Raw genomic sequence first — 24,575 nt, 5'->3', positions numbered from 1 at the left:
GCCAAGTGAATGTGTCTTGATTGATCTCTTTATGTTGTAATGTGTTAGAACCAGGCATGGTGTGTAGAGACTGCTAACTGCACAACCACCAGCAGCACCTTGAGACTTTAACCTGTCCTATCTGTGATATCAGTATCCTTACCATTTGGGAAGAAATGACCCATTATGAGGCAATGGAACAAGTGAAATCATAGCCATAAAGTTTACCATCACTGTAGTACTTACCAATAGTACTTCAGAGACATGTGAGTGTATTAGACTCCCAGTTTGCAGCCATGTTAATGTATTTCTTTGATTCATTGCCATCACATTTCGTGTCATTTCTCTTCACCACTATGCCTGTTCATAAACACCTGTTCATTCATTAACTCAACTTTGTTCATATTTCTGTTAATTTATTTTGATACATTTTTGCAACTGACTCATTCATTGCCTGTATGTGAGTGAAAAACCATTGCCTCATCTATCTTCCCTCCTAGAGCTCCTCTGTAGAGCACAAAGAGTTGAAACGCTGTGGGCCCTTTGACCTACATATTAATGCCAAGGTGTGTACACAGACAGACAAACAAACAGACAAACAAACAGACAGACAGACAGACAGACAGACTTCCCTATTAGGCTCTTTCCTGCTTCCAAAGTATGCACACAGCTAGTTGCGCACCAGCTGTTCGCCATGCTTGGGTTTGATGCTTGGGTTTGATGCTTGGGTTTGATGCTTGGGTTTGATGCTGAGCTTGCACTGCCGGTCTGTTTCAAAGATAAGAGAACTGGACACTGACTTTTTTACTTTTTCTGGGCACATTTCTTTTGATTTCTTGGGGTTCTTTCTCTAGATAATTTCACCTTCTGGCAGGGGTAAGGCGGTACGGTGTCCCGGCAAAATAAATAGTGGGAGTACGCTGTACCGGTAAAACATAAGCTTGTCACGATAATTAAAACAAAAATGTCAACAAACTGTAGGCTATTACAATAATTTTGATCATTACCGCATGTCAAAGGCATGAAAAATGAGCAAATGGACTTGAAAACGTGTGGATTTGATTTACAGTACCAGTCAAAAGTTTGGACACACCTACTCATTCAAGGGTTTTTCTTTATTTTTACTATTTTCTACATTGTATAATAATAGTGAAGACATCAGAACTACGACATAACCCATGGAATCATGTAGTAACCCAAAAAGTGTTAAACATATCAAAATATATTTTAGATTTTAGATTCTTCAAAGTAGCCACCCTTTGTCTTGAAGACAGCTTTGCACACTCTTGGCATTCTCTCAACCAGCTTCATGGGGGAATGCTTTCCCAACAGTCTTGAAGGAGTTCACACATATGCTGAGCACTTGTTGGCTGCTTTTCCTTCAGTCTGCGGTCCAACTCATCCCAAACCATCTCAATTGGGTTGAGGTTGGGTGATTGGGGAGGCCAGGTCATCTGATGCAGCACGCCATCACTCTCCTTGGTCAAATAGCCCTTACACAGCCTGAAGGTGTGTTTTGGGTCATTGTCCTGTTGAAAAACAAATGATAGTCCCACTAAGCGCAAACCAAATGGAATGGCGTATCGCTGCAGAATGCTGTGGTAGCCATGCTGGTTAAGTGTGCCATGACAATGTCACCAGCAAAGCACCCCTACACCATCACACCTCCTCCTCCATGTTTCACGGTGGGAACCACACATGCAGAGATCATCCGTTCACCTACTCTGCGTCTCTCAAAACACGGCGGTAGGAACCAAAAATATCAAATTTGGACTCATCAGGCTAAAGGACAGATTTCCACCTGTCTAATGTCCATTGATCGTGTTTCTTGGCCCAAGCAAGCCTCTTCTTATTGGTGTCCTTTAGTAGTGGTTTCTTTGCAGCAATTTGACCATGAAGGCCTGATTCACACAGTCTCCTCTGAACAGTTGATGTTGAGATGTGTCTGTTACTTGAAATCTGTGAAGCATTTATTTGGGCTGCAATTTCTGAGGTTGGTAACTCTAATGAACTTATCCTCTGCAGCAGAGGTAACTCTGGGTCTTCCTTTCTTGTGGTGGTCCTCATGAGAGCGAGTTTCATCATAGTGCTTGATGGTTTTTGCAACTGCACTTGAAGAAACTTCCAAAGTTCTTGAAATTTTCCGTATTGACTGACCTTCATGTCTTAAAGTAATGATGGACTGTCATTTCTCTTTGCTTATTTGAGCTGTTCTTCCCATAATATGGACTTGGTCTTTTACCAAATAGGGATTTCTTCTGTATACCACCCCTACCTTGTCACAACACAACTGATTGGCTCAAACGCATTAAGAAGGAAAGAAATTCCACAAATTAACTTTTAACAAGGCACACCTGTTAATTGAAATGCATTCCAGGTGACTGAAGCTGGTTGAAAGAATGCCAAGAGTGTGCAAAGCTGTCAAAGGCAAAGGGTGTCTAGTTTGAAGAATAGCAAATATAAAATAACACTTTTTTGGTTATTGCATGATTCCATATGTGTTATTTCATAGTTTTGATGTCTTCACTGTTATTCTACAATGTAGAAAATAGTCAAAATAAAGACAAACCCTTGAATGAGTAGGTGTGTCCAAACGTTGACTGGTACTGTATATCTATCCTACACTCCAAAATGCATTGTAGTTCGACCAGAACACTGACATTTTGCCAAGGCAGAGATGATTGGCCGAAACCAAGACGCGTGTGGACAGCAGTAGACACATACATTCTGGCCTAATGACAATCGCTAAATGTCCTTACACTTTCTGGTGTTTTGTGTAACAGATGTCTCTTTCCATTCACCACTGTTCGGAGGCTAGAAATATGTTGTGAGTGGATGAACGTGCGAGGGTAGCCTAGTAAAGGAGCCTTCTGAAGTGATTGTTTGACAAACAGATGAAAACATCATGACTGGTTGGGTTTATGCCACAATAAAAGGTAATACATTTTAAAAGTTAAATGACAGATCTTTACGACTAGGCCCACAGTGATCATACTAACATTATACAGTATTTGTAATTATATGATTAGGCCCATAAAACATTTTTGAGGTCCGTACCGGGAATAAATTCATTCTACTTACACCCCTGCCTTCTGGTTACTGAGAAGTAATATTTAAAGGTAGATTTGCGATGTTATTACTGTTGCTGCTGCTGTTGTTCCATAGTCCGTTGTTCTGTTTACACAGTCAAATGACGTTGAAGGACTTTGATGTGCGTCTCTTTGGGATCATCCTCTCTCATTAGGCATGAATATGAATGAATCCCTTGGGGACAGAATAGGGATGTGGCGGTCATGACATTTTGTCAGCCGATTATTGTCATGCAAAAGACTGCCCGTGTCATGGTAATTGCCGCTAATTAACATAAACATGTTTAGAGTATCCAGGCCTCCACACGTACAAGCTGCTGATGCGTCTTTTGAACATCTACATTTTAAAAAGTATAATAAACCAATTTAATATACAACATCACAATAAATTCATTATTTGAGTTAGAATGGCCCTTTATCACAGGGGCAGGGGAAAAAGACATGTCACCTGCATCTACTTGAATAGTGAATGGAGGCCGCACGCTTTCCTGCGAGTCCTTTTTTCAATGATGCCCGGTAGGCTACTTTGGTTTTATAGCGGAGCATGTGTTTACTATGAGCAGCTGAGAATGAAATATAACACTTATTTCACTCCACACATCAACCACATTCTCTTTCTCTCTCTCTCTCTGCAAGACACGGGATATTCCGCCCAGTCCACACTCAAAGGTGATTACTCAAATGTGTTTAATGTTGGAGTATAGGCTAGACCAATGTATGTACCAAAGACACCTTAAATCACTTTTGTTTTATGTTTTTCTGCCCTGCGTAATATGCGGTAGAATTGTATTTCGGGCTTGGGCTCATAAGCCTATGCATTAGCATGCATCATCTCTAATGTTCTCTGCTCATATGCATAAGCACTGGGCGTTTTGAATGAATCATCACCATAGAAAGTGCTGTTGTTGTGTTAGGCTTTAAAACAACATCCACCACAACCATGTTTTACACTGTTTCAACCTGCTGTTGAACTTCAACCTTCAAACTGATCATCACAGTAAGGTGAGTTTTAGAGTAGTTTAGGCCTTCTGTTCTGATGTGATTTCCCATTGCATTTGCATTGATGTCGGAGTGGTTAGAGGGACAATAGAACCCTGAGTACCAGGCCATTAGAACCTGAAGAAGGGACAATAGAGCCCTGAGGACCAGGCCATTAGAACCTGAAGAAGGGACAATAGAGCCCTGAGGACCAGGCCATTAGGACCTGATGAAGGGACAATAGAGCCCTGAGGACCAGGCCATTAGGACCTGATGAAGGGACAATAGAGCCCTGAGGACCAGGCCATTAGGACCTGATGAAGGGACAATAGAGCCCTGAGGACCAGGCCATTAGGACCTGATGAAGGGACAATAGAGCCCTGAGGACCAGGCCATTAGAACCTGAAGAAGGGACAATAGAGCCCTGAGTACCAGGCCATTAGGACCTGATGAAGGGACAATAGAGCCCTGAGGACCAGGCCATTAGGACCTGATGAAGGGACAATAGAGCCCTGAGGACCAGGCCATTAGGACCTGATGAAGGGACAATAGAGCCCTGAGTACCAGGCCAGTAGGACCTGATGGAGGGACAATAGAGCCCTGAGGACCAGGCCAGTAGGACCTGATGGAGGGACAATAGAGCCCTGAGGACCAGGGCATTAGGACCTGATGGAGGGACAAGTGAGCCCTGAGTACCAGGCCATTAGGACCTGATGGAGGGACAATAGAACCCTGAGGACCAGGCCATTAGCACCTGATGGAGGGACAATAGAGGGACAATAGAGCCCTGAGGACCAGGCCATTAGGACCTGATGGAGGGACAATAGAGGGACAATAGAGCCCTGAGGACCAGCCCATTAGGACCTGATGGTAGTTAGCAAGTCGGGTACTACCAAAGCATGTCCAGAGTAGATTATCGTGGCTTAACAGTCATGTGGAATTTTGCTGCGGTGATACGGTCACTGCACAGCCCTAGGACAGAACCACAACTTGAAATGGATGCATGTTTATCCATCGTTACGATGACATTTTAGTGACGTAGGTGCTGTGTGTCCTGAGTCATTTCTGACCTGTGCCTGTTCCTTGGTGTTGCTGTTTACATTTTACTTTGTGCACTAGACATGTACGTGCTCATGTTTGTCGAGGGTCATTTATGTCCTGCTGTATGTGTAGAAGCACCATGAACATTCCATCTAGCCTAATGACAGAGGCAATGTCACATTCACACCAAACTGAGGCTAACACCATCACTGGAGTGTTGAGAGTTCAAAGCTTGTGTTTTGTGGAAAGCATCTTGAAATGAAACTCTTTGAAATTGGGTCACATTTCCTCAGCGCTAACTTTAGCGTCTTAGTTTTGGGTGCCTTAAAGCGACATGCAGAATATGTTTTACCAAAAACTGCATCATGATGTTGGGACCATCAAACATGTATAATTAATGCTCTTCTTAATGCAAACATTTTTAGATGTGGATTAGTTGACAGACTGACCCAGTTGCCATCTGTGGAGGTTAGCTTCTCTGTTGGTTTTGGAATACAGTAGTATCGGGTCCAATACCTGGCCACAGCAGACCTAAATAATGGATAAGCTGTAATGAATACACTGTAAATCAGAAACATGGATGGATGCTGGCTGAATGGATGCTCTGGCAGTGGTCACAGTGGTGGTTATTGTGATGGCATCATGTGACTGGGGATCTCTCTCTGGGTTGCCCCACGGAGCTTTCCAGTTCCTACCATCTCAGTAGTGTTGTTAGAACCATAGAACGTCTTCCAAGGAGAGGGAGCTTCTCTGTGTACCTGTCTCTTTACATCAATGTCAGGCAGAGTGTGCTCTCTGCTGAGTGTGTGTGTCCAGCTCCCTCTCTCTGTTTTTCTGCATGCGAGTCTGTACCACTATGGAAGAGAGCAAGGGAGAGGCGGGCCGTTGTCATGGTAACCGCGTCACGGCTGATTGGTCGTGCAGCAGCGGTGACTGACCCAGTGGAACACGGACCTGAAGTTAGCTAGCTAGAGTTGCTAGGGGCAGTGGTGGGCATGGGCATGGATTTATGGAGGAGGGGCCTTTAAGTGCAGGCTCTCCCCCTCAGGGACGCGCCGTAGCTCAGCCTGAACACCGCTCCAACAGCCCCCTCTCTCTGTCCTCATGGCCCCGTGCTGCCCAGCTCTAATGTTTATTCAGCTTTGATACAGCAACACTCTCACAGTGTTAACGTCTCCAATTGGCTTGCGACTTTGATGATATTCCAATAGTGCCCCAATAAGGAAAAGCGATTCATCAAAGATGCGGTAAAGAGGTCAAACAAACTCGACCAAAACAATGGAATTGCCGTGAAAACGCGTGGGGGAAAGATCCCGAAACTCCTCATTGCCCCAATACTTGTTCTTGTCATCGTCACCAATCAGCTGCATTACAGTTAAAAACCACTTTGACTACCACCACCGATTTCTGAATGCTAGCTATGCTAACCAACTCATACGAACAGGAGTTAGCATTTAGCAATCACTTCTTTTAAACCTGAAAAGGGACAGCTTCTAAATGTTTTGCAGCGAAAAAAGTCCAATTTGGATATATTTGGCTGAACTAACCACGTTGTGGCCCTTTTACGAATATCCAGATTTGTTGAATGTGTGCCAATATGGTCAATGGAATGGTCTGCATTCCATTGACTCCTTTCCACATCCGTGGAAGCTTGATTGTGCCTCCAGGGAGCCCCTCTCACCCAGACTGACCTAGATAACCTAGATTTGTCTGTTAATATTGATCTGGGGACTAAAATATAACACTTAGTGATCATTCCTTGCTTACTGTTGTTCTCTGGCTCCTATTTTAAAAACAATGTTTTCTATAGAAAAAGCCTTCTGTCTGATAGTGGTGGTATTTGCAAGGTACGTGCTGCTCATGATGAAGTATTTCAATGCTGCATGTCTTACAGTCCTCGGTCTCCAATATAGGTCACCTGTCTAACAGAATGTACCTTCAGATGGTTGGCTTACTGCTGTAAATATGAACACAGACACAGTCACCGTCACGCAGCCAGCTTCCCGGCTTTACACTCTATAGAGAATGAGATGGCAGTGGCACCGACTTAAAGGCACACTAATATACACACTGCTTGCAGTAGACCTACAGTGTCCTGAAAATAATACCAGAGAACCTAAAAACAGACCCGGGTGAAATTTCAGCAAGTTCAGTCAGGCTGTTTCACACCAGGTATGAGACCTAATATTGAATGTCAATGTGATGTATTTTTTTGAAGACGGCTGCCTTATCGGAGTGGCCAGCTTGTCTGAGGAGGGGCGGTCTTGCTTGCCGCGGACACGCTGCTAGCGTTCACACTGGCTTCAGCTCAGCCCTTGTGTACATCTGTCTATTGCCACACATCACATCCGGACCCTTTTCTCGCTCCTCTCTCCCTCATCATTCCTTTCTCCACTGCCATACGGATATTAGATGCTGAGGAGGGTATCTGTCCATGTGATAGGCAGGTTGCTTTTCTGTTCATTCTCTCGGAAGCATTAACACATGTAGTATATGTTTGGTTTTGTGCTCTAGAATCAGCTGTTGCTTGGTATTCGGTATTTTGTTAGGATCCTCATTAGCTGTTGCAAAAGCAGCGGCTACTCTTCCTGGTGTCCTCCTTCCTTGAGACCAGTGGGGGAGGAGAGAGAGAGAGAGAGGGGTGCCGGAGAAAGCAGAGATGTATCTCGACTATCTTCATTTGAGATTATCTTGCCTCGTACCTGTGTGTCTCTTTCTCTTGATGTGTGTGTGTCTCTTTCTCTTGATGTGTGTGTGTGTGTGTGTGTGTCTCTTTCTCTTGATGTGCGTGTGTGTGTGTCTCTTTCTCTTGATGTGCGTGTGTGTGTGTCTCTTTCTCTTGATGTGCGTGTGTGTCTCTTTCTCTTGGTGTGTGTGTGTGTCTCTTTCTCTTGGTGTGTGTGTGTGTGTGTCTCTTTCTCTTGATGTGTGTGTGTGTGTGTCTCTTTCTCTTGATGTGTGTGTGTGTGTGTGTGTGTCTCTTTCTCTTCATATGTGTGCGCTGAATGAGAAACAGAGATTTACAATTCTATGTGTGTACTGCGAGTAGTCGTGTGCAGCGATGTGGGCAACCCTGTGGCCGCAACAGCACCTTGCCCCTCCATCCCCCGCCCCCTTGGGGGAGAGGGTGACGTAACCCCGCCTAGCCTTCGCGCTGCGTGAGCACGTCACTAACCAGAGGTCACGAGTCGCTCCGCGTCTCAGCCAGTAGCCCTACACACGTTACTTCTAGTGTGAGTGAGTATGACTGGCATCACAACAGGGCAGAGATTAGGACTGATCTCCACATGTTCCTGGTTAGTGTTCTGTTGAGCATTTCAAAGGGCACAGAAAAAGCACTTCAATCTGAGTCTACACTAGGACAAAGACACATTTGTTATGTACTGTACTTTTGTGGAATCTATGACTGTGTGTTCGTACTGGGTTCATATTGAATGTTCTCTCCAGGAATACTTACACACTAACACACACACTTGACTTACATAATGTACTTATCCTTGTCTTGATTGTAGCTGCCCACCAGTCAACTCTGCCCTTTGGATGACCAGGGTGTGTGTGTGTGTGTGTGTGTGTGTGTGTGTGTGTGTGTGTGTGTGTGTGTGTGTGTGTGTGTGTGTGTGTGTGTGTGTGTGTGTGTGTGTGGCTTTCTCCTTTATGTTAGCATGAGAACGTCTGTTGGTTTGCCGTCTCACGTGAACCTCTGTGTGCAGTAGGCTAGTGTGGAGGGAAGGAGGCGGCTCAGGGTAGGTCTGATTCATGCTGCTCACTCTGCTCTGCTCCGGCAGAGAGGCCAGCCATGGATAATACGATCAGATGTTGTCAGACTCAAAGCCATGGAACGAACAGCACTGGCCACACCACTAGGATGGAGAGGAGCGGGATTCTTTGTGTCTTACAGCTAGACACTGATCATGTGTTCATGCCATGACAAATCTGTCTCCCCTCCTGCTGTAAGTCTTAAGAAAGTCTTGGTTTTTGCAGGTAGAATTCAATAGGCCATTATCAGTGGTTAGCCAGCACACATACAGTGTGGAGGTTGAAGCTGGTTTCTATTTGGATATTGTTATGGTCGATTTATCCAGCTTTTACAAGTATACCCAAGGCTATAAAACATGTTCCTCTGAAGTAGCCCGCATCTAACAGTAGGGAGTAAATCTCTTTAAAAAGCTTTGGATGACAAAACAGTTGACGTGTGTCACAGATGCGAGACGGCATGCTCCTTTGTGCGTGGTCGTGCCATGTCCCTGCAGCAGAAAGAGAGGGAGACCGAGAGAAACCAAGAACAAGAGATCCTTAATTTAGAGCAAAAACACATAGGGGAAGCTGGAAGAAACAAATCCCAAACCGTCAAAACCGCAGCAGAATTCAAGTCGCGGAGGCTTGTGGTTTATTTCCACAAACAGAGGCTTTTTATTTTCAAGTGTTTTCTTCTGCGCTGTGGTCTTTGTTTGTTTAGTGCAGTTCACACAAGGCCAGACTCAGCCACTCTTAGTCTGTCTTTCTCTCTCCAGGGCTCTCCGCATCTCTCCAGGGCTCTCCGCATCTCTCCAGAAAAGCAGGTGGCGTTTTGTTTTCCCTCTGCTCTGATCATATTTTTTTTTACTTTCTCCTCCTCTCTCTCAGCTCAAGCTGTGACCGGTCTCTGTCAGGGAGGCACTCACTCACTCACTCACTCACTCACTCACTCACTCACTCACTCACTCACTCACTCACTCACTCACTCACTCACTCACTCACTCACTCACTCACTCACTCACTCACTCACGCACTCACGCACACGCATCTGGAGCCTCTGCTTTGTGTCAAGTCAGAGAGGAGGGGCCAACACCTGTCCTGGGTGCCCTGTAACCTCCTCCAATCCCTGTCTCATGGCCCTGCATCGGTGACTCCATAGCTGGCAGAATAGAGGCCCAGCTGGCACCTCCTCCCATAGGATGTGATCCAACCTGGCACACCGTGTGGGTATTCTCCTGCCAGCTGTCGGCTACCCCGCTGTGGCATGACTGACACTCTGGCACAGAGAAGCTAGGCTGGGGGGGTCTGGGGGTTTCTCTTACAACGGCATCAGTAATTCATTCATTACCTTTAGACTTGCATTATGTTTATCATTAAACCTGTATGCAAAACCTGTGTGTTCGCTCTCAGACCTGTCGTCGACAGCATACTGCCTGTAAACCAGGGGTTCCCAAACTGTTTTGGCCCGCGACCCCATTTTGATATTATAAAAAAAAAAGTTAGCAATGTCAAAAATAAATCAACGGCCAATGTTTACTTTTTTAATTGGGGCTATTACAGTCTTAAAAATCTTGAGTACTTTTGACAGTATTTCAATCTGAAGGAAGTGTGGTTTGAAATGACTGAAATTCATCAGAAAAGTATTGGGAAGTTAATAATCTATAATCTTTGGTTTAGCGAAAAACATCATTGATTGTTATTTTTCCCCATTCAGATTTAGTGCCTGGTCTTGTCTACTCTGTTCTAATGAGTCCTGCGCGGCTTGTGGGCATTTTAGAGGGAAACAGAAGACGTGTTCCTGAGCTTTTGTAGCTTAAACGGTTCAAAGGATAGAGACACATTTGTAGGAAGAAAACACAAACCACTCTGTTTTATTACATCCGCGTCTCGCGGTCGCTGATGTAACCCCGGTTCTAAGAACCAAGCTTGATTTTAAAATGTTTTATATACAGTACCACTCAAAAGTTTGTACACACCTTCTCATTAAAGGGGTTTTCTTTATTTTTACTATTTTCTACATTATAGAATAGTAGTGAAGACATTAAAGCTATGAAATAACACATATGGAATCGATGTAGTAACCAAAAAAGTGTTAAATAAATCCAAATATATTTTAGATTCTTCAAGGTAGCCACCGTTTGCCTTGATGACAGCTTTGCACACTCTTGGCATTCTCTCAACCAGCTTCATGGGGCAGTCACCTGGAATGCTTTTCCAACAGTCTTGAAGGAGTTCCCACATTATGCTGAGCACTTGATGGCTGCTTTTCCTTCACTCTGCGGTCCAACTCATCCCAAACCATCTCAATTGAGTTGAGGTCGGGTGATTGTGGAGGCCAGGTCTATCATTGAGTTGGAAATGCATTGGATATTAAGACCATTATTCAGCTGATCTATCAGGCTCAATGTATTGTACGCCCCCTTCTGGCTGCAGGTGGTAGGACTTGAAAATAAAAGTGGAGATTTGAAAACAAGTCCACTCTACTGAATATGCTGCTGACATAGGCTTGATGACATTTGTAATGATGTTAACATGTTGTTACAAAATTCATAAATGGGTCTTATCCTATCTTGCGGTGTTATGAAATTCTCTCTAATATTTTCGATTTGATATAGAGATTACGTTTGGCTACGGCATACGCTGCAACTCACTCGGCATCGGCTTTATCTTGGAGTGTGGTTGCTTTTTGAGTGGAAAAGCCTGTTGTAATGTTGTCATAGTGAACATATTGGTTTGATCCTTTCTCTCTGCACTTGGAGATGATCTATATTTAAAGATCTTTGCTCTGTCCACTCCGTCTGCCTTCCTGTGTAGTCAGAAATGTGACATTTGACCATCCATCCGCTGTTCTGCTCTCAGGGACACTGACTGTATTGACATGAGTCTTATCCCTCTAGCACTGTAGCTCGCTGGGTCACCCTGGTAACGTATGCTTGCTGCCTCTGCATGTGAAGCGCTGCATGGATCACACTCACCACGCTTTGTGTCTGTCACCACAACACTCACCTCTCTCTCACGCTGGTGGTCACCCCCATCTCTGTCTGCATGAAGCAGTTACTTAAACAACCAAGCGACACATGACATATTGTCATCACAGAAGTGTCTTTCCTGAGTCTGGTGGCCTTTACTAAATGTCAACAGACTGTCCTTTCGTCACATTTATAGCAGGCCATGCCATATAAGAAGCATCTGTTAGCCAGCTCTACTCAACAGGGACAGTTACCAATCACGACTTCAGCCCCCTCTCCCCAGCATTCTCCCAGCAACCCCTGCTCTCAGCCAGCCAGCGCTCCCCTTTAGCTTTGTCATCCTGGTTGGTGCTCCTGGAAAAACTGCTGATGCACAACCAATTTTCCAAATTTCACCTTGTGTATTCTACTATTCTAACCCTCAACAGTAAGTTGAGACCCCGACTGAGTTCCTAAATGGGGGCAACCTTATTGGAAATTTATCCGCGGGCCTTCAAAAAAATGTGGGCCACCAGTTGCCCAACCCTGATCTGACCATGACTCGCTTAATGCCCCCTTCCTTCTGTACTCCCAATACCCACCACACCTACTTCTATCTCAACCACCCCTATGTTGATGCTCACCCCTTGCCTTCAATTCCTGGTCGCTCCCCCCAACAGAACAACGACAATGAGACCCCCCTCCACTGTGCCGCCCAGTACGGCCACACCCAGGTGGTGCGTCTGCTGCTGGAGGAGCTGACCGACCCCACCATGAGGAACAACAAGTTTGAGACGCCACTGGACCTGGCCGCACTCTACGGCCGTCTGGAGGTGGTCAAGCTGCTGCTTACCGCCCACCCCAACCTGCTCTGCTGCAACACCAAGAAACACACGCCGCTGCACCTGGCCTCACGCAACGGACACCTGGCCGTGGTGGAGGTGCTGCTGGGAGCCGGCATGGACATCAACTACGAGGTGAGGACTGAGGAGAACACTGGGTCTGTTGTCTCCTGCGTGCTCAATGATTCATTTCAGTGTGTTGGTGTGCGAGTGTAGAGTTGTGTGGATGTATAGAGGCAGAATGTGTCCATAATAATATTTTGTATAAACACAATGTGGTATGTTGTGATTGACACAATCTTATGTTGGATTCAGGGTGGCTTCATCTGCTGTTTCAAGCATTTAAGCCTACATACAGTGCATTCGGAAAGTATTCAAACCCCTTGACTTTTTCCACATTTAGTTACGTTACAGCCTTATTCTAAAATGAATTAAATCATCAATCTACACACAATACCCCATAATGACAAAGCGAAAATAGGTTTTTAGAAAAGTTTGCAAATATATTACAAATTAAAAACTGAAATCACATTTACACAATTACTCAGACCCTTTACTCAGTACTTTGTTGAAGCACCTTTGGCAGCGATTACAGCCTTGAGTCTTCTTGGGTATGATGCTTGGCACACCTGTATTTGGTAAGTTTCTGCAGATCTTCTCAAGCTCTGTCAGGTTGGATGGGAAGCGTCGCTGCGCAGCTATTTTCAGGTCTCTCCAGAGATGTTTGATTGGGTTCAAGTCCGGGCTCTGGCTGGGCCACTCGAGGACTTTGAGACTTGTCCCGAAGCCACTACTGCATTGTCTTGGCTGTGTGCTTAGCAGGGTTGGGTAGGTTACTTTCTAAATGTAACCTGTTACAGTTACTAGTTACCTGTCCCAAATTATAATCAGTAACGTAACTTTTGGATTACCCAAACTCGGTAATGTTATCTGATCACATTCCATTGCTTTTAGATTACTTTTCCCTTAAGAGGCATTCAAAGAAGACAACAATGTATGTTACCAATTGAACGACATCTATTGCAGGATAAATCAATGTTAAAGTTTACATAGCTGGCCATATGGATGTTACATTTTACTTTATGGGTTGGTTATGTAGGCTTCTTCTAACTCATCGCTTTCTACTACATATAATAATACGATTAAATTATAATTATATAAATTATATAAATTATATAATTGCATTAAAAACCAAAGTCTCTCAGAATTTCAGTCTACAATAAATGTTATATCCCTTGATCATCAAGAATAGGACTTGGAAGTATAGATTATCCAAATTGTTTTACCTGAGCATAACCCCAAAACAAAGGACTTATTAGCCAGCTCTACACTGTTGTTTATGATTTTGTTGTCATGCAGGACTGATTGGGCTCATTGATTAGAGTTGAAAAATAAATGCTGCGCTCATGCTTTGAGCACTACTGAAAAGTACTATTTACATGTGAAAAATGAATGCCACATGCTGCATTTGCTATAGGCCAATTGTTTAACTTTTTGTTGGTGATGTCTTGATAATATGCAGCTGTTTAAAGGGCAAATCCACAGGTGAAACAATAACAAAACAGCCTGCCTCTGTTATGGTAAAACGCTGAGGGATGAGCCTGGAGAAATGTAACCACTCTCAGATTAATAGACAGAGCTATGGATGCAAGGACTGACCATCCATGATATCAACATTATTGTTTTAACATGTTATGAGGCTATACAGTGTTTGTTTACATTTATAATGTTTGCAAACATTGGAGGAAAACCAGCTTATATTTTGGGTTCTCATGGAGTATGACAGTTGAACTAAGCTCATGAGGCATTTATAAGTTTATAAGTTAAGAATCAATGGATATATGTATCCAAAAATGGATGTAGCAACTACAGATTGCCCCTTTAAATCTATCAAAAGCGTGCGAGTTTGAATATGTCCATTAAGCCAATGAATTCAAAAAATGTATTAGCATGAATTAAATTGAGCAATAAAAGCCCCACTTCTATTGGATAGGCTGGGATCTGCACTGTGCAGCTGTTACAAGAGCGCATTGTTCACTAGCTGTCCACTGGTTTCAAAAACAATGATTGATAGGCAGCTTAAAATAGTTTAATTCAAACATTATTGGGTTCAAATACACATTTAGATTTGTGAACAGCCATCCACAACCACCACAATCCATAAGGCACAAATAGCTAAATGAGAGAGCAGCAGTGTGATTCACATCAATGCGCTTTGTAGATATCAATAATAAGTCATATCCGTATCGCCGTAGACTAAACCACTGCTGTCATCCTTACCTCCAAGTGTTAATTTAAATTGGATAATCTTTGGATGCCGACAGCAGTCGCACCATTGAATGACATAGCTTGGACGGTTAGCCTACAAAAGCCTATTCCTGCTTTTTTCCCGCGATCCATCAAACACATTTGGTCTGTCATCATAGTGGTCTCCGAATGTGGTCAGACTCGTTTGGGTGGAACAAACTTAAACTTGCTCCTTTTTTCAATGCTGATTTGAATGTCACTGAGAAAACAGAGAAGTGTCAAAGATTTTGTTTTTACAAACATCCTTTCTGAATTTAAAAGTAATCCTCCAAATAATAACATTTTCAAAAGTATCTGTAATCTGATTACAATGTTTTTGCTGGTAACATAACAGATTACAGTTAGCAGTTTTTAGTAATCCCTTACATGTAACGGATGACATGTAATCCATTAATCCACAAACCTGGTGCTTAGGGTCGTTGTCCTTTTGGAAGGTGAACGTTGGCCCCAGTCTGAGGTCCTGAGCGCTCTGGACCAGGTTTTCATCAAGGATCTCTCTGTACTTTGCTACGTTCATCTTTTCCTCGATCCTGACTAGTCTCCCAGTCCCTGCCGCTGAAAACATCCCCACAGCATGATGCTGCCACCACCATGTTTCACCATAGGGATGGTGCCAGGTTTCCTCCAGACGTGGCGCTTGGCATTCAGGCCAAAGAGTTCCATCTTGGTTTCATCAGACCAGAGAATCTTGTTTCTCATTGTCTGAGAGTCTTTAGGTGCCTTTTGGCAAACTCCAACCCAGCTGTCATGTGCCTTTTTCTGAGGAGGCTTCCGTCTGGCCACTCTACCATAAACGCCTTATTGGTGGAGTGCTGCAGAGATGGTTGTCCTTCTGGAAGGTTCTCCCATCTCCACAGAGGTACTCTGGAGCTCTGTCAGAGTGACCATCGGGTCTTGGAACCTCCCTGACCAAGGCCCTTCTCCCCCTATTTCTCAGTTTTGCCGGGCAGCCAGCTTTAGGAAGAGTCTTGGTGGTTCCAAACTTATTCCATTTAAGAATGATGGAGGCCACTGTGTTCTTGGGGACCTTCAATGCTGCAGAAATGTTTTGGCACCCTTCCCCTGATCTGTGCCTAGACACAATCCTGTCTCGGAGTTTATGGATAATTCCTTCGACCTCATGGCATGGTTTTTGCTCTGACATACACTGTCAACTGTGGGACCGTATATAAACAGGTGTGTGCCTTTCCAAATAATGTCCAATCAATTGAATTTACCACAGGTGGACTCCAGTAAAGTTGTATAAACATCTCAAGGATAATCAATGGAAGCAGGATGCACCTGCTCTCCATTTCAAGTCTCATAGTAAAGGGTCTGAATACTTATTTAAATAAGGTATTTAAGTTTATTTTTATTTTTATACATTAACAAAAATTGTTAAAACCTGTTTTCACTTTGTCATTTTGGGGTATTGTGATGAGGATTTTTATTTATTTAATGCATTTTAGAACAATGCAGAAACTATCAAAATGTGGAAAAAGTCAAAGGGTCTTGATACAACCCTATTGAACTCTTTATTTAGGCTAAAGAAATGATGGCTTTTGGCCCTCTCCTCTTTCTTATACCAAACTGTGCCATCCATCTGTCGTATCCTACCTCCACTCCCCTTCTCTCTGCTATATAGCAGGTCTGGTCCAATGTCAAGAGTCCTTCAGGCTCTGCTTCCTGCCGGTTTCCATTAGCATGGTGCTGCGAGCTGGAAAATGATCTGCTTTGATTTCTCAACCAAATAATTGTCCGTAGCAAAACACGCTGGGGTGGCATTCGGTGGGGTCTAAGTAAACTCGCCAAACTTCTATTTCACGCAGGTCAAACCTGTCCTGTGTGTTCAAGAAGTATCCTGCAGGCTTAGCTTTAAGCTGTATGTCCTAGCTGACCAAGATAAGAGGAGTGGAATCGAAGTCAAAGTGGTGCGGTGCGATAGACAGGTCTTCGCCTGTTCCTCTCAGCAGGGAGGGTTAGGGTTAGAGATCTGACCTCTGCTGTGCTGTATGTTACTGGCGTGGAATCTACTTTGATATCTTTACGTGTTTTGTTATTGCTCAACCTTGCACTGTTTCGATTCTGGTTTTATTGTGGTGTGTTTGTTGGGTCTCTGCAGACGGAGAAGGGCAGCGCCCTCCATGAAGCAGCTCTCTTTGGGAAGACTGACGTGGTGCAGAAACTTCTGAGTGCAGGTCAGACACTGATGCCTCGAAAACACAACACGTTTCTATAACTGCCGAATAATGCAGATATATGGCCTAACCCTCTGCTCATTTGTCACTCCTCTCCTAATCCCCTGCTCTGTCCTCTGTCTCTCGTCATGTCTCCGTTTGTCCTTCTCCAGGGGTTAATGTGAACATGGTGGACAGCAAGGGCCTGACAGCGCTGGACACTGTCAGAGAAATGCCCTCTCAGAAGAGCCGACAGATAGCCGCTCTAATCCTGGGTAAGAAGTACAGAGATCATTGGTTCCCTATGGGACTTAAAGAAAGGTTACCTTGACCACAAACTGATTTCAAAAAGTCTGTTTTTGTCTCACTAATGATGTTATTTGAATGACCTTTTCTTCCGTATCTCTTTGCAGGCCATATGTCAGGAAATCCCCCTGTTTTACACTTGCCTCCTCCCCCTGTCCCTCCACCTAATGAGAGCCCTAGCCTTCGGAAAAAAGGTAAGTCATAGCAATACAGAAAACCTTGAGTTGAGTGAGCAGTGACAGGATATGGTGTTTAACACGTAACCACCAGCCAAGGCCGTGTGCTGGTGTGAAGCTGTGCATGTCTACCTGTTTTTGTATTGTCCGTCAATATATTAAGATGCGTATGTGTGTTGTAGGTGAGCTGGGGGTGGTGAGTGAGCTGATCTCGGGGCTGGCCCCGGGGCCTGAGGAGGAGAGCCCGTATGAGGCGCTGTTCGAGGCCACTTCCTGTCACTCTCTGGACAGCCTGGCCAGTGGCAAGTCCTCCGACAGGGACTCTGGACGACCTGACAGTGAAGCCGGAAAGGTTGGTCTGGAACTGCCTTACACTACAGAAACACACAACGTGACAGATTTTGAGTAGATGGGGATCTAAATACTTTTCCTACACTAGAGGGCAATGGTTCTCTGCATGTAATTGTTGTTGAGTTGAGTGGACTGGATTTACAAATCTTCCTGTCAGAATTTTGACAGCATATTTCTTAAAGACAAAATCTATGTTTGAATTCAAGGCACCAGTTCTCATCTTTTCAGCCAACCTTGTAGTTCAAGATAATGTGTCAGTCTAATGTCTGAGCACAATCACTGATTTCATTCTCTGTTTGCCAATTACAGAAAGACCGGCTTGCTCACCAATCCCAACATGCCCCAGACCAGGAAGAGGAGCTTAACTCGGAGGTCAGTATCTATGGTCATAAGAGCTCCTCTTTGAAGGACTATGTTGCCATTTCTATTGGCCAGAGTTTTAATAGGCTTTATCCTGAATGTCACTGTTGGCATGTGGCGTTAGCAAATGTTAGTCACCCGCTTAGAATGTCAGTGGTGCTGCGGACGCCACCCCTTCCTGACGATTCTCTCCATGTCTGCTCAAATCACACAAACCCTTCATGAATATTAATCTGAGTGTGGCGTTGGTTAGAGGAAGGAAGAGAAGAGGGGGAGCGATGGGGTGAAGCGGAAAGGAACTGTACTGCTTATGGGAGAGAGGGAGCAGACTCGGTCTATTCAGTTGCTGACAAGGGGGTAAACATGGTATCATGGAAAGTACTGCCAGTGTTGGGATTATATGATGGTGTTAGTTTTAAATACCCTAGTGCCCTTAGTCACACCCTTTATTTAATGGTGTCCTCTTAAAAGCTAGGGTAGTGTTTACCCAGCCGTACAATAACCATATATGCACTCCACCCTCTGTGGTTTTGGGGTCATTTTGGATTTCTAAAAGTGATGAATTATTTTGAGCAGCCCCATATCCCATAATTCCTGCTTCTTTAGTGTGCTATCCATGAGCTGACAACTGTTGCCAAGAGTCTCACAACAACCGTTAGAGGGCGCTGTGGAGGGATTTTTACATCACTGTAGGAGTCACCAGCATCACAGCCTGAGAAAAGTATTGATTAGCCTTATACTAATGATGCTGTGTTGTTGACCTGCCTTCCCTCTCCCTACAGGCCCTGTACACTAACAGCAGCATCGATGAGAGAGGGGAGGAGATGGAGGATCACAAGTATGAACTGCTGCTCTCCACCCAGACCGAAGTCCCCCAGTCCGCACAGGACCCCCCATCACAGAAATGTACAGGTAACAACACACTGACCGTGGGACAGGGAGTGTAGAAAACGGTTTGGATATTCCAATTCCCTTCATGTTTCCTGACCAATGGCAATTTATGTGGGAGTAAACATTGCTCCCTCAGCCTGGAGAATAAGAAACACTTGCTAACCTTTCCCCTCTCCCGCACCCCAACCACTCACACCCTCCCTGGTGCGTTGAAAAGTGTGACCCCTCATTCTTAACAGGATTACACCAGGGCTGAAAAGGAGCAGGGGTCAGTTTCCAAAGCCCTCCTCTTTTGCTCTGTCTGGTAGTAACCCTGTCCCCTAACACAGCCATGGTTTAACCTCATCACCAGTAGAACAGAGCCTGGAATATGCTGCTTACATATGATATTCTACTCAAAATCAAGTCAAATCACGTACATAGTTTACAGCATATATACATGGAGTAGTGAAATGCTGCGTGCTAGCTAGTAGTCGTCAGGATGGTCCATGCTGTATCGGGTGACTCATTCCTTAACTTTTGAATGACACCGCATTTCATTGGATTAAAGGGGATTTAATTAACAGCTAATCTGTTGATATAGATGTTTTAACAGTCCCCCATGGTTTCTGTTGTGTCATATTCATAATAAATGAATAGGATGTCATTTAACATTGTCATAGGAATAAATGTGGCGGGTCTAATTGCTGATGTAATCGCGTTCCCTTTTATGTGGATGAAAGACTGTTGGAGAAGGATGACATCCAATCCTTAACTTGCAGTCCTCCGTAATGTTGTTAAGACGTTAAATAGGGGGCTTCCCGAGTGGTGCAGCAGTCTAAGGCACTTTCTCGCAGTGCTAGAGGCGTCACTACAGACCCGGGTTTGATCCCGGGCTGTATCACAACCGGCCGTGATCGGGAGTCCCATAGGGCGGCGAACAATTAGCCCAGCGTCGTCCAGGTTAGGGGAGGGTTTGGCCGGGGGGATTTACTTGGCTCATCGCGCTCTAGCAACTCCTTGTGGCGGGCCAGGCGCCTGCAGGCTGACCCCGGTTGTCAGGTGAACAGTGTTTACTCCGACACATTAGTGCGGCTGGCTTCCAAGTTAAGCGGACAGGTGTTAAGAAGCGCAGTTTGTTGGGTCATGTTTCGTGACACACGTGACTCGACCTTGGCCTCCCGAGCCCGTTGGGGAGTTGCAGCGATGAGACAAGATCGAAATTGGGGAGGAAAAAGGAGGAAAAAATACAACAACAAAAAAAGATGTTAAATGGGTTGGTTGGAGTAAAGTTTGTTATTGATAGCTGCTTCATCGGCAGCTATTCTCTCGGTTTTAAAATGACTGTCTGAGGTTCGTCTGACCATGGTCACCAACACTACCCATACTTCCATATGCATAAAACATGATCTTTAGGAAAGGGAAGTACAATATTCACTTTCATCACCCCCGAAATCTTGAAATGAATTAAATAGAAATGAAATGATATGATATTAATTGACTGCCTTACTCATGACCTAACTAACTGCTGTCTGTCCTGTCTCCCCAGATGAGAACGCTACCTCCCAACAGTCTTCCAACAGTCTTCTACCTCAGGTATGACCTGCTGTGCCTCTCCTCCTTCTCTCATCCTTCCATCTATTTCCCATGCAATCTGTCATCTGAGTCACTGTAGAGAGGGAGATTCCAACAGCAAGCTTGCCTGTGCTCAGAGTATGGAACACTGACGATCAACAAGTTATTTACAGCCAGCTAGCTACATATGTTTCCCTCAGTCACACACTACTTTCCTCTCAGTGGCACAGAGCACGACATTGACCCAGAGCACGACATTGACCCAGAGCACGACATTGACCCAGAGCACGACATTGACAAACGGCTACAGAAAAGGTCCCTTGGCTCCTCCACATGCTTTGACATGTTTCTCTAAACATTTATTTTCCCTGTATGGTGCTGCTCCATGGGAGGTGTAAATCTCTTCACATACATGTACTTCATCAGGCAATATGGCTCCCTGACCGAGGTCCTCTGTCAATCTCTCTGTTTAGTGACTCTGTAGCCGACCCTGGCAACCAAGACTCCTGGAGATTTACAGCCTCACCCTCGCTCCTCTCCGCTCTCCATCTCTTTTCATTTCTCCTTTCCTGAGATGTAACTCGGGGTCCCTATGAAGCTGTCCTTTCTATTTATTATCCTATCATATCTATTTATACTGCCTTTTCATTTTTATTATCCAGTTAGCTGCCACAAGGTTTTATTTGCGTTGCCCTCTCCTCCTATAAACTCTAATCACATCTGTTTTATTCCCGTTTGGAGCGACTGTCCGTTTGCTGCCTAATTATAAAAAACAAGTCTCAGTGGCTGGCTGGCGTCCTTTTGTGTTCTAATCAACAGCCAGCCATCTGAGGCTATCATCCATATTAGGTATGATGATGCACGGCAACTGTCGCTGGCGGCGGCAATGGAAGCAATCACTGGTGTGGGGTGAATTAGAGCTGTGGTAATAGTCTGATTTGCTGCTGTTAGTGTTTTATTAGGATCCCCATTAGCTAGTGCTAAAGCAGCTATTCCTGTAGTCCAGACAAAACATGACATAATACAGTACATTAATAGAACAGCTCAAAGACAGAACCACATACAGTCATGTGAACAAGTAAGTACACCCTTTGGGAAGTGGTCTTTTTTTCCCCCTCGTTTTTGGACACATGGATGTTTGAGCTAAATTCTAACCACATTCATTGATAAAGGAAACCCAATTTAACAAAGCACACACAAAAACATTTACTTTGAAAAACAAAAATGCAATTTCCTTATGCAGAACAAAATAGTACACACCTACCTTTACCATCACCTAAAATGGCAAAGATTAGGATAAGGTGCACCAAAACAGGTGCAAATTATTAGGAAATCATTATAGTACCTTGGGGGGGTCCAGCCTTCCATAAAGATTAGAAACTTGGTCTGTTTTGGTCTTAACCTTATGGGTGTGTGGTAAGACATCATGCAAAGATCAAAAGACCTCAGAGGCCCTCAGAAGAAAGATTATTGATGCCCGTGAGTCTGGGAGGGATTACAAATCCATTTCCAAGCGATTTGAAGTACATCGTTCCACTGTCCGACGGATCATCTACAAATGGAGAAAATTCCAGACCACTGGCAATCTACCTAGGACAGGTCGTCCCACCAAATTCACCCCAAGAGCTGACCGAAAGATGCTCATAGAAGTGTCTGAGCCCCAGGGTAACATCAAGGGATCTACAGGCCTCTCTTGCCACAATCAATATCGAAGTGCATGAGTCAACTGTCAGAAAGAGTCTGCACAAACTTGGCCTACATGGGAGGTCAGGAAGGTAGAAGCCTCTACTCTCAAAAAAGAATATCAAGACAAGACTGATGTTTGCCAGACAACACCTGGGTAAAGACCAAACTACTGGAACAATGTGCTCTGGACAGATGAGTCAAGGTGGAGTCGTTTGGCCGCAATGCCAGACGCCATCTTTGTTGAAGACAAACACTGCCTTTGAACAGAAAAACCTCATACCGACCGTAAAGCATGGAGGCGGTGGCTTTATGTTTTGGAGCTGCTTTGCTTCCTGATGGCCTGGCCAACTTACCATCATTTAGTCAACCATGAATTCCATATTGTACCAGAAAATTCTTGAGGAGAATGTGAGGCCATCTGTTAAAAACCTGAACCGTACATGGATCTTGCAACATGACAATGATCCAAAACACATAAGCAAAGCTACAACAGAATGGCTCAAAAATATGAAATGGAGGGTTATGGAATGGCCGAGTCAAAGGCAAGATCTCAATCCTGTCAATGCTGTGGGGGGACTTGAAGCGGGCCGTGAAAGCAAGAAATCATGACAGTTGAAGCAGTACTGTAAGGAAGAGTGGGAAAAAATTCCTCCCAGTCGGTATACTATAAGACTGATAGACAGTTTCAAGAAATGGCTACATGAAGTTATTTCAGGCAAAGGGGGCAACACAAGCTATTGAAGCTAGTGGTGTACTCATTTTTTCCTCACTATGGAATTGCATTTCTGTCGATTTTTGATGAATACATTTTTGCAAAGTATAGTATTTCAGTTTATTTTGTTTAATTAGGTTACCTTTCTGTCAATAGTGTTGAAGTGAAGATTACATGTCCAAATATTTACAGAAAAATTCAACTTTCCAGGGGGTGTACTTACTTTTTCACAGGACTGTACATTTAAAGTAATAATACACGCTTTCGTACATTTATGCCTTAACATTCCATGTATCATGTACTCATAATCATCATCAATGTTAACGGCTATACTACAGCCATTCATTTTCACATACATTTTTTCCGTACATGCTCTACAGATACAATTGCTTTCTCTAAGCTGGCCATGATATCCACATCTCAAAGCTCCAGTATTCTCTAAACATCAGGAAGTCTCCCGATACAATAACAGCAACAGTCCCTGTCCTTGTACTTTCAGCTGACTGAGGCCAATATTATCAACAGATACCGTATGAACGTTGAATCAAACATTCAAGTCTAAGATCCTTAGCACAGACAGACGCTGGCAGGATCATGTGTTTACCATCCTTGGTCCTTCCGTCGGACGTCAGTATTCTGCATAATCACGATGCATAGATGCTATTGAATGTAAATGCCACACTTCACTCACTGTGCTGGCAGCGGTGAGTGTGGTGGGGGTTTTAGTTGTAATTGACAGCTGTCACTGTGCTCATCTCTCCACTGGTTTCCTCCAGCAGCGGAAGCCCACTGCCCCTAGTGACCTCCGACCTTCAGGCCCGACGGGCGACACCCTGAAGCCCCCCGGACCTCCTGTGGTTGGGCCGGGACGGACGGGCCTCCGCCTCACTGGTGGTGAGTTACACTCTCCACATGCTCTACCTGCTGGACGCCAGGGACCTGGCGTGGGAGGTTTTTTTCTAAGCTCCACATTGACCCTGTGAGGCCTTGAGCTACAGTGCCCCAAAACCGAATCTTACAGAATTAATTACTCACTGCTATACAACAGTTAGAGCTCCCGGGTCATGAGCAAATCTGTGCTCTCTGACTGAGGAGCCAAAGGAGAGAGGCAAGTTGCTTGAGGAACAAGCCTGACTTTGCCAAACATAACCTATGCATGTCGCTCTAACTGTAATGTGAGAAATGTATTAGCATCTGACTGCAGCGTGAGATTGGTCGGGTTGGATTAGTGCTGCCTGGAAATTCCAGAGGCTCAGCAGCTCTGGGTCTGGATTATGCTTGTTTAGAACAGGTTGATTGACATTCAATGGTAAGTCAGCTGCAGAAAACTAGTTTGGTCTGTCACGTGGGACAGAATGCATGATCATATTTTACCGTATTCCTATCTAAGAACCCCCAGCCTACTTACTTTAATACAGTACTAGTAAAGCAGCATGAGATGATGGGACAATTTCTCTCATTCTC

The 24,575-nt window shown here is 44.4% G+C and overlaps 1 protein-coding gene across 13 annotated transcripts in view; it reads left to right on the top strand.

Moving 5' to 3' along the window:
• LOC106566912 (ankyrin repeat and SAM domain-containing protein 1A) overlaps nucleotides 1–24,575 on the top strand; it is a 112,677-nt gene that overhangs the window by 37,946 nt on the left and 50,156 nt on the right. For 9 of the 13 annotated variants that reach the window (XM_082960010.1, XM_082960006.1, XM_082960016.1 and 6 more), the window contains exons 4-13: nucleotides 480–545; nucleotides 12,451–12,747; nucleotides 17,021–17,096; nucleotides 17,249–17,350; nucleotides 17,489–17,575; nucleotides 17,740–17,909; nucleotides 18,218–18,280; nucleotides 19,051–19,180; nucleotides 20,688–20,734; nucleotides 23,888–24,005. In XM_082960010.1, the coding sequence (XP_082816136.1) occupies nucleotides 480–545; nucleotides 12,451–12,747; nucleotides 17,021–17,096; nucleotides 17,249–17,350; nucleotides 17,489–17,575; nucleotides 17,740–17,909; nucleotides 18,218–18,280; nucleotides 19,051–19,180; nucleotides 20,688–20,734; nucleotides 23,888–24,005 (1,156 nt within the window). The remainder of the gene's footprint in view (nucleotides 1–479; nucleotides 546–12,450; nucleotides 12,748–17,020; nucleotides 17,097–17,248; nucleotides 17,351–17,488; nucleotides 17,576–17,739; nucleotides 17,910–18,217; nucleotides 18,281–19,050; nucleotides 19,181–20,687; nucleotides 20,735–23,887; nucleotides 24,006–24,575) is intronic. The other 4 variants (XM_082960009.1, XM_082960008.1, XM_082960007.1 and 1 more) reach the window with 4 other exon arrangements.

The sequence above is a fragment of the Salmo salar genome, chromosome 13, assembly GCF_965601325.2.
Source record: "Salmo salar chromosome 13, fSalSal1, whole genome shotgun sequence".
Taxonomy (NCBI): Eukaryota; Metazoa; Chordata; class Actinopteri; order Salmoniformes; family Salmonidae; genus Salmo; species Salmo salar.
The sequence above is the reverse complement of the archived record's forward strand: the minus strand, read 5'-3'. Positions and strand labels throughout refer to the sequence as shown.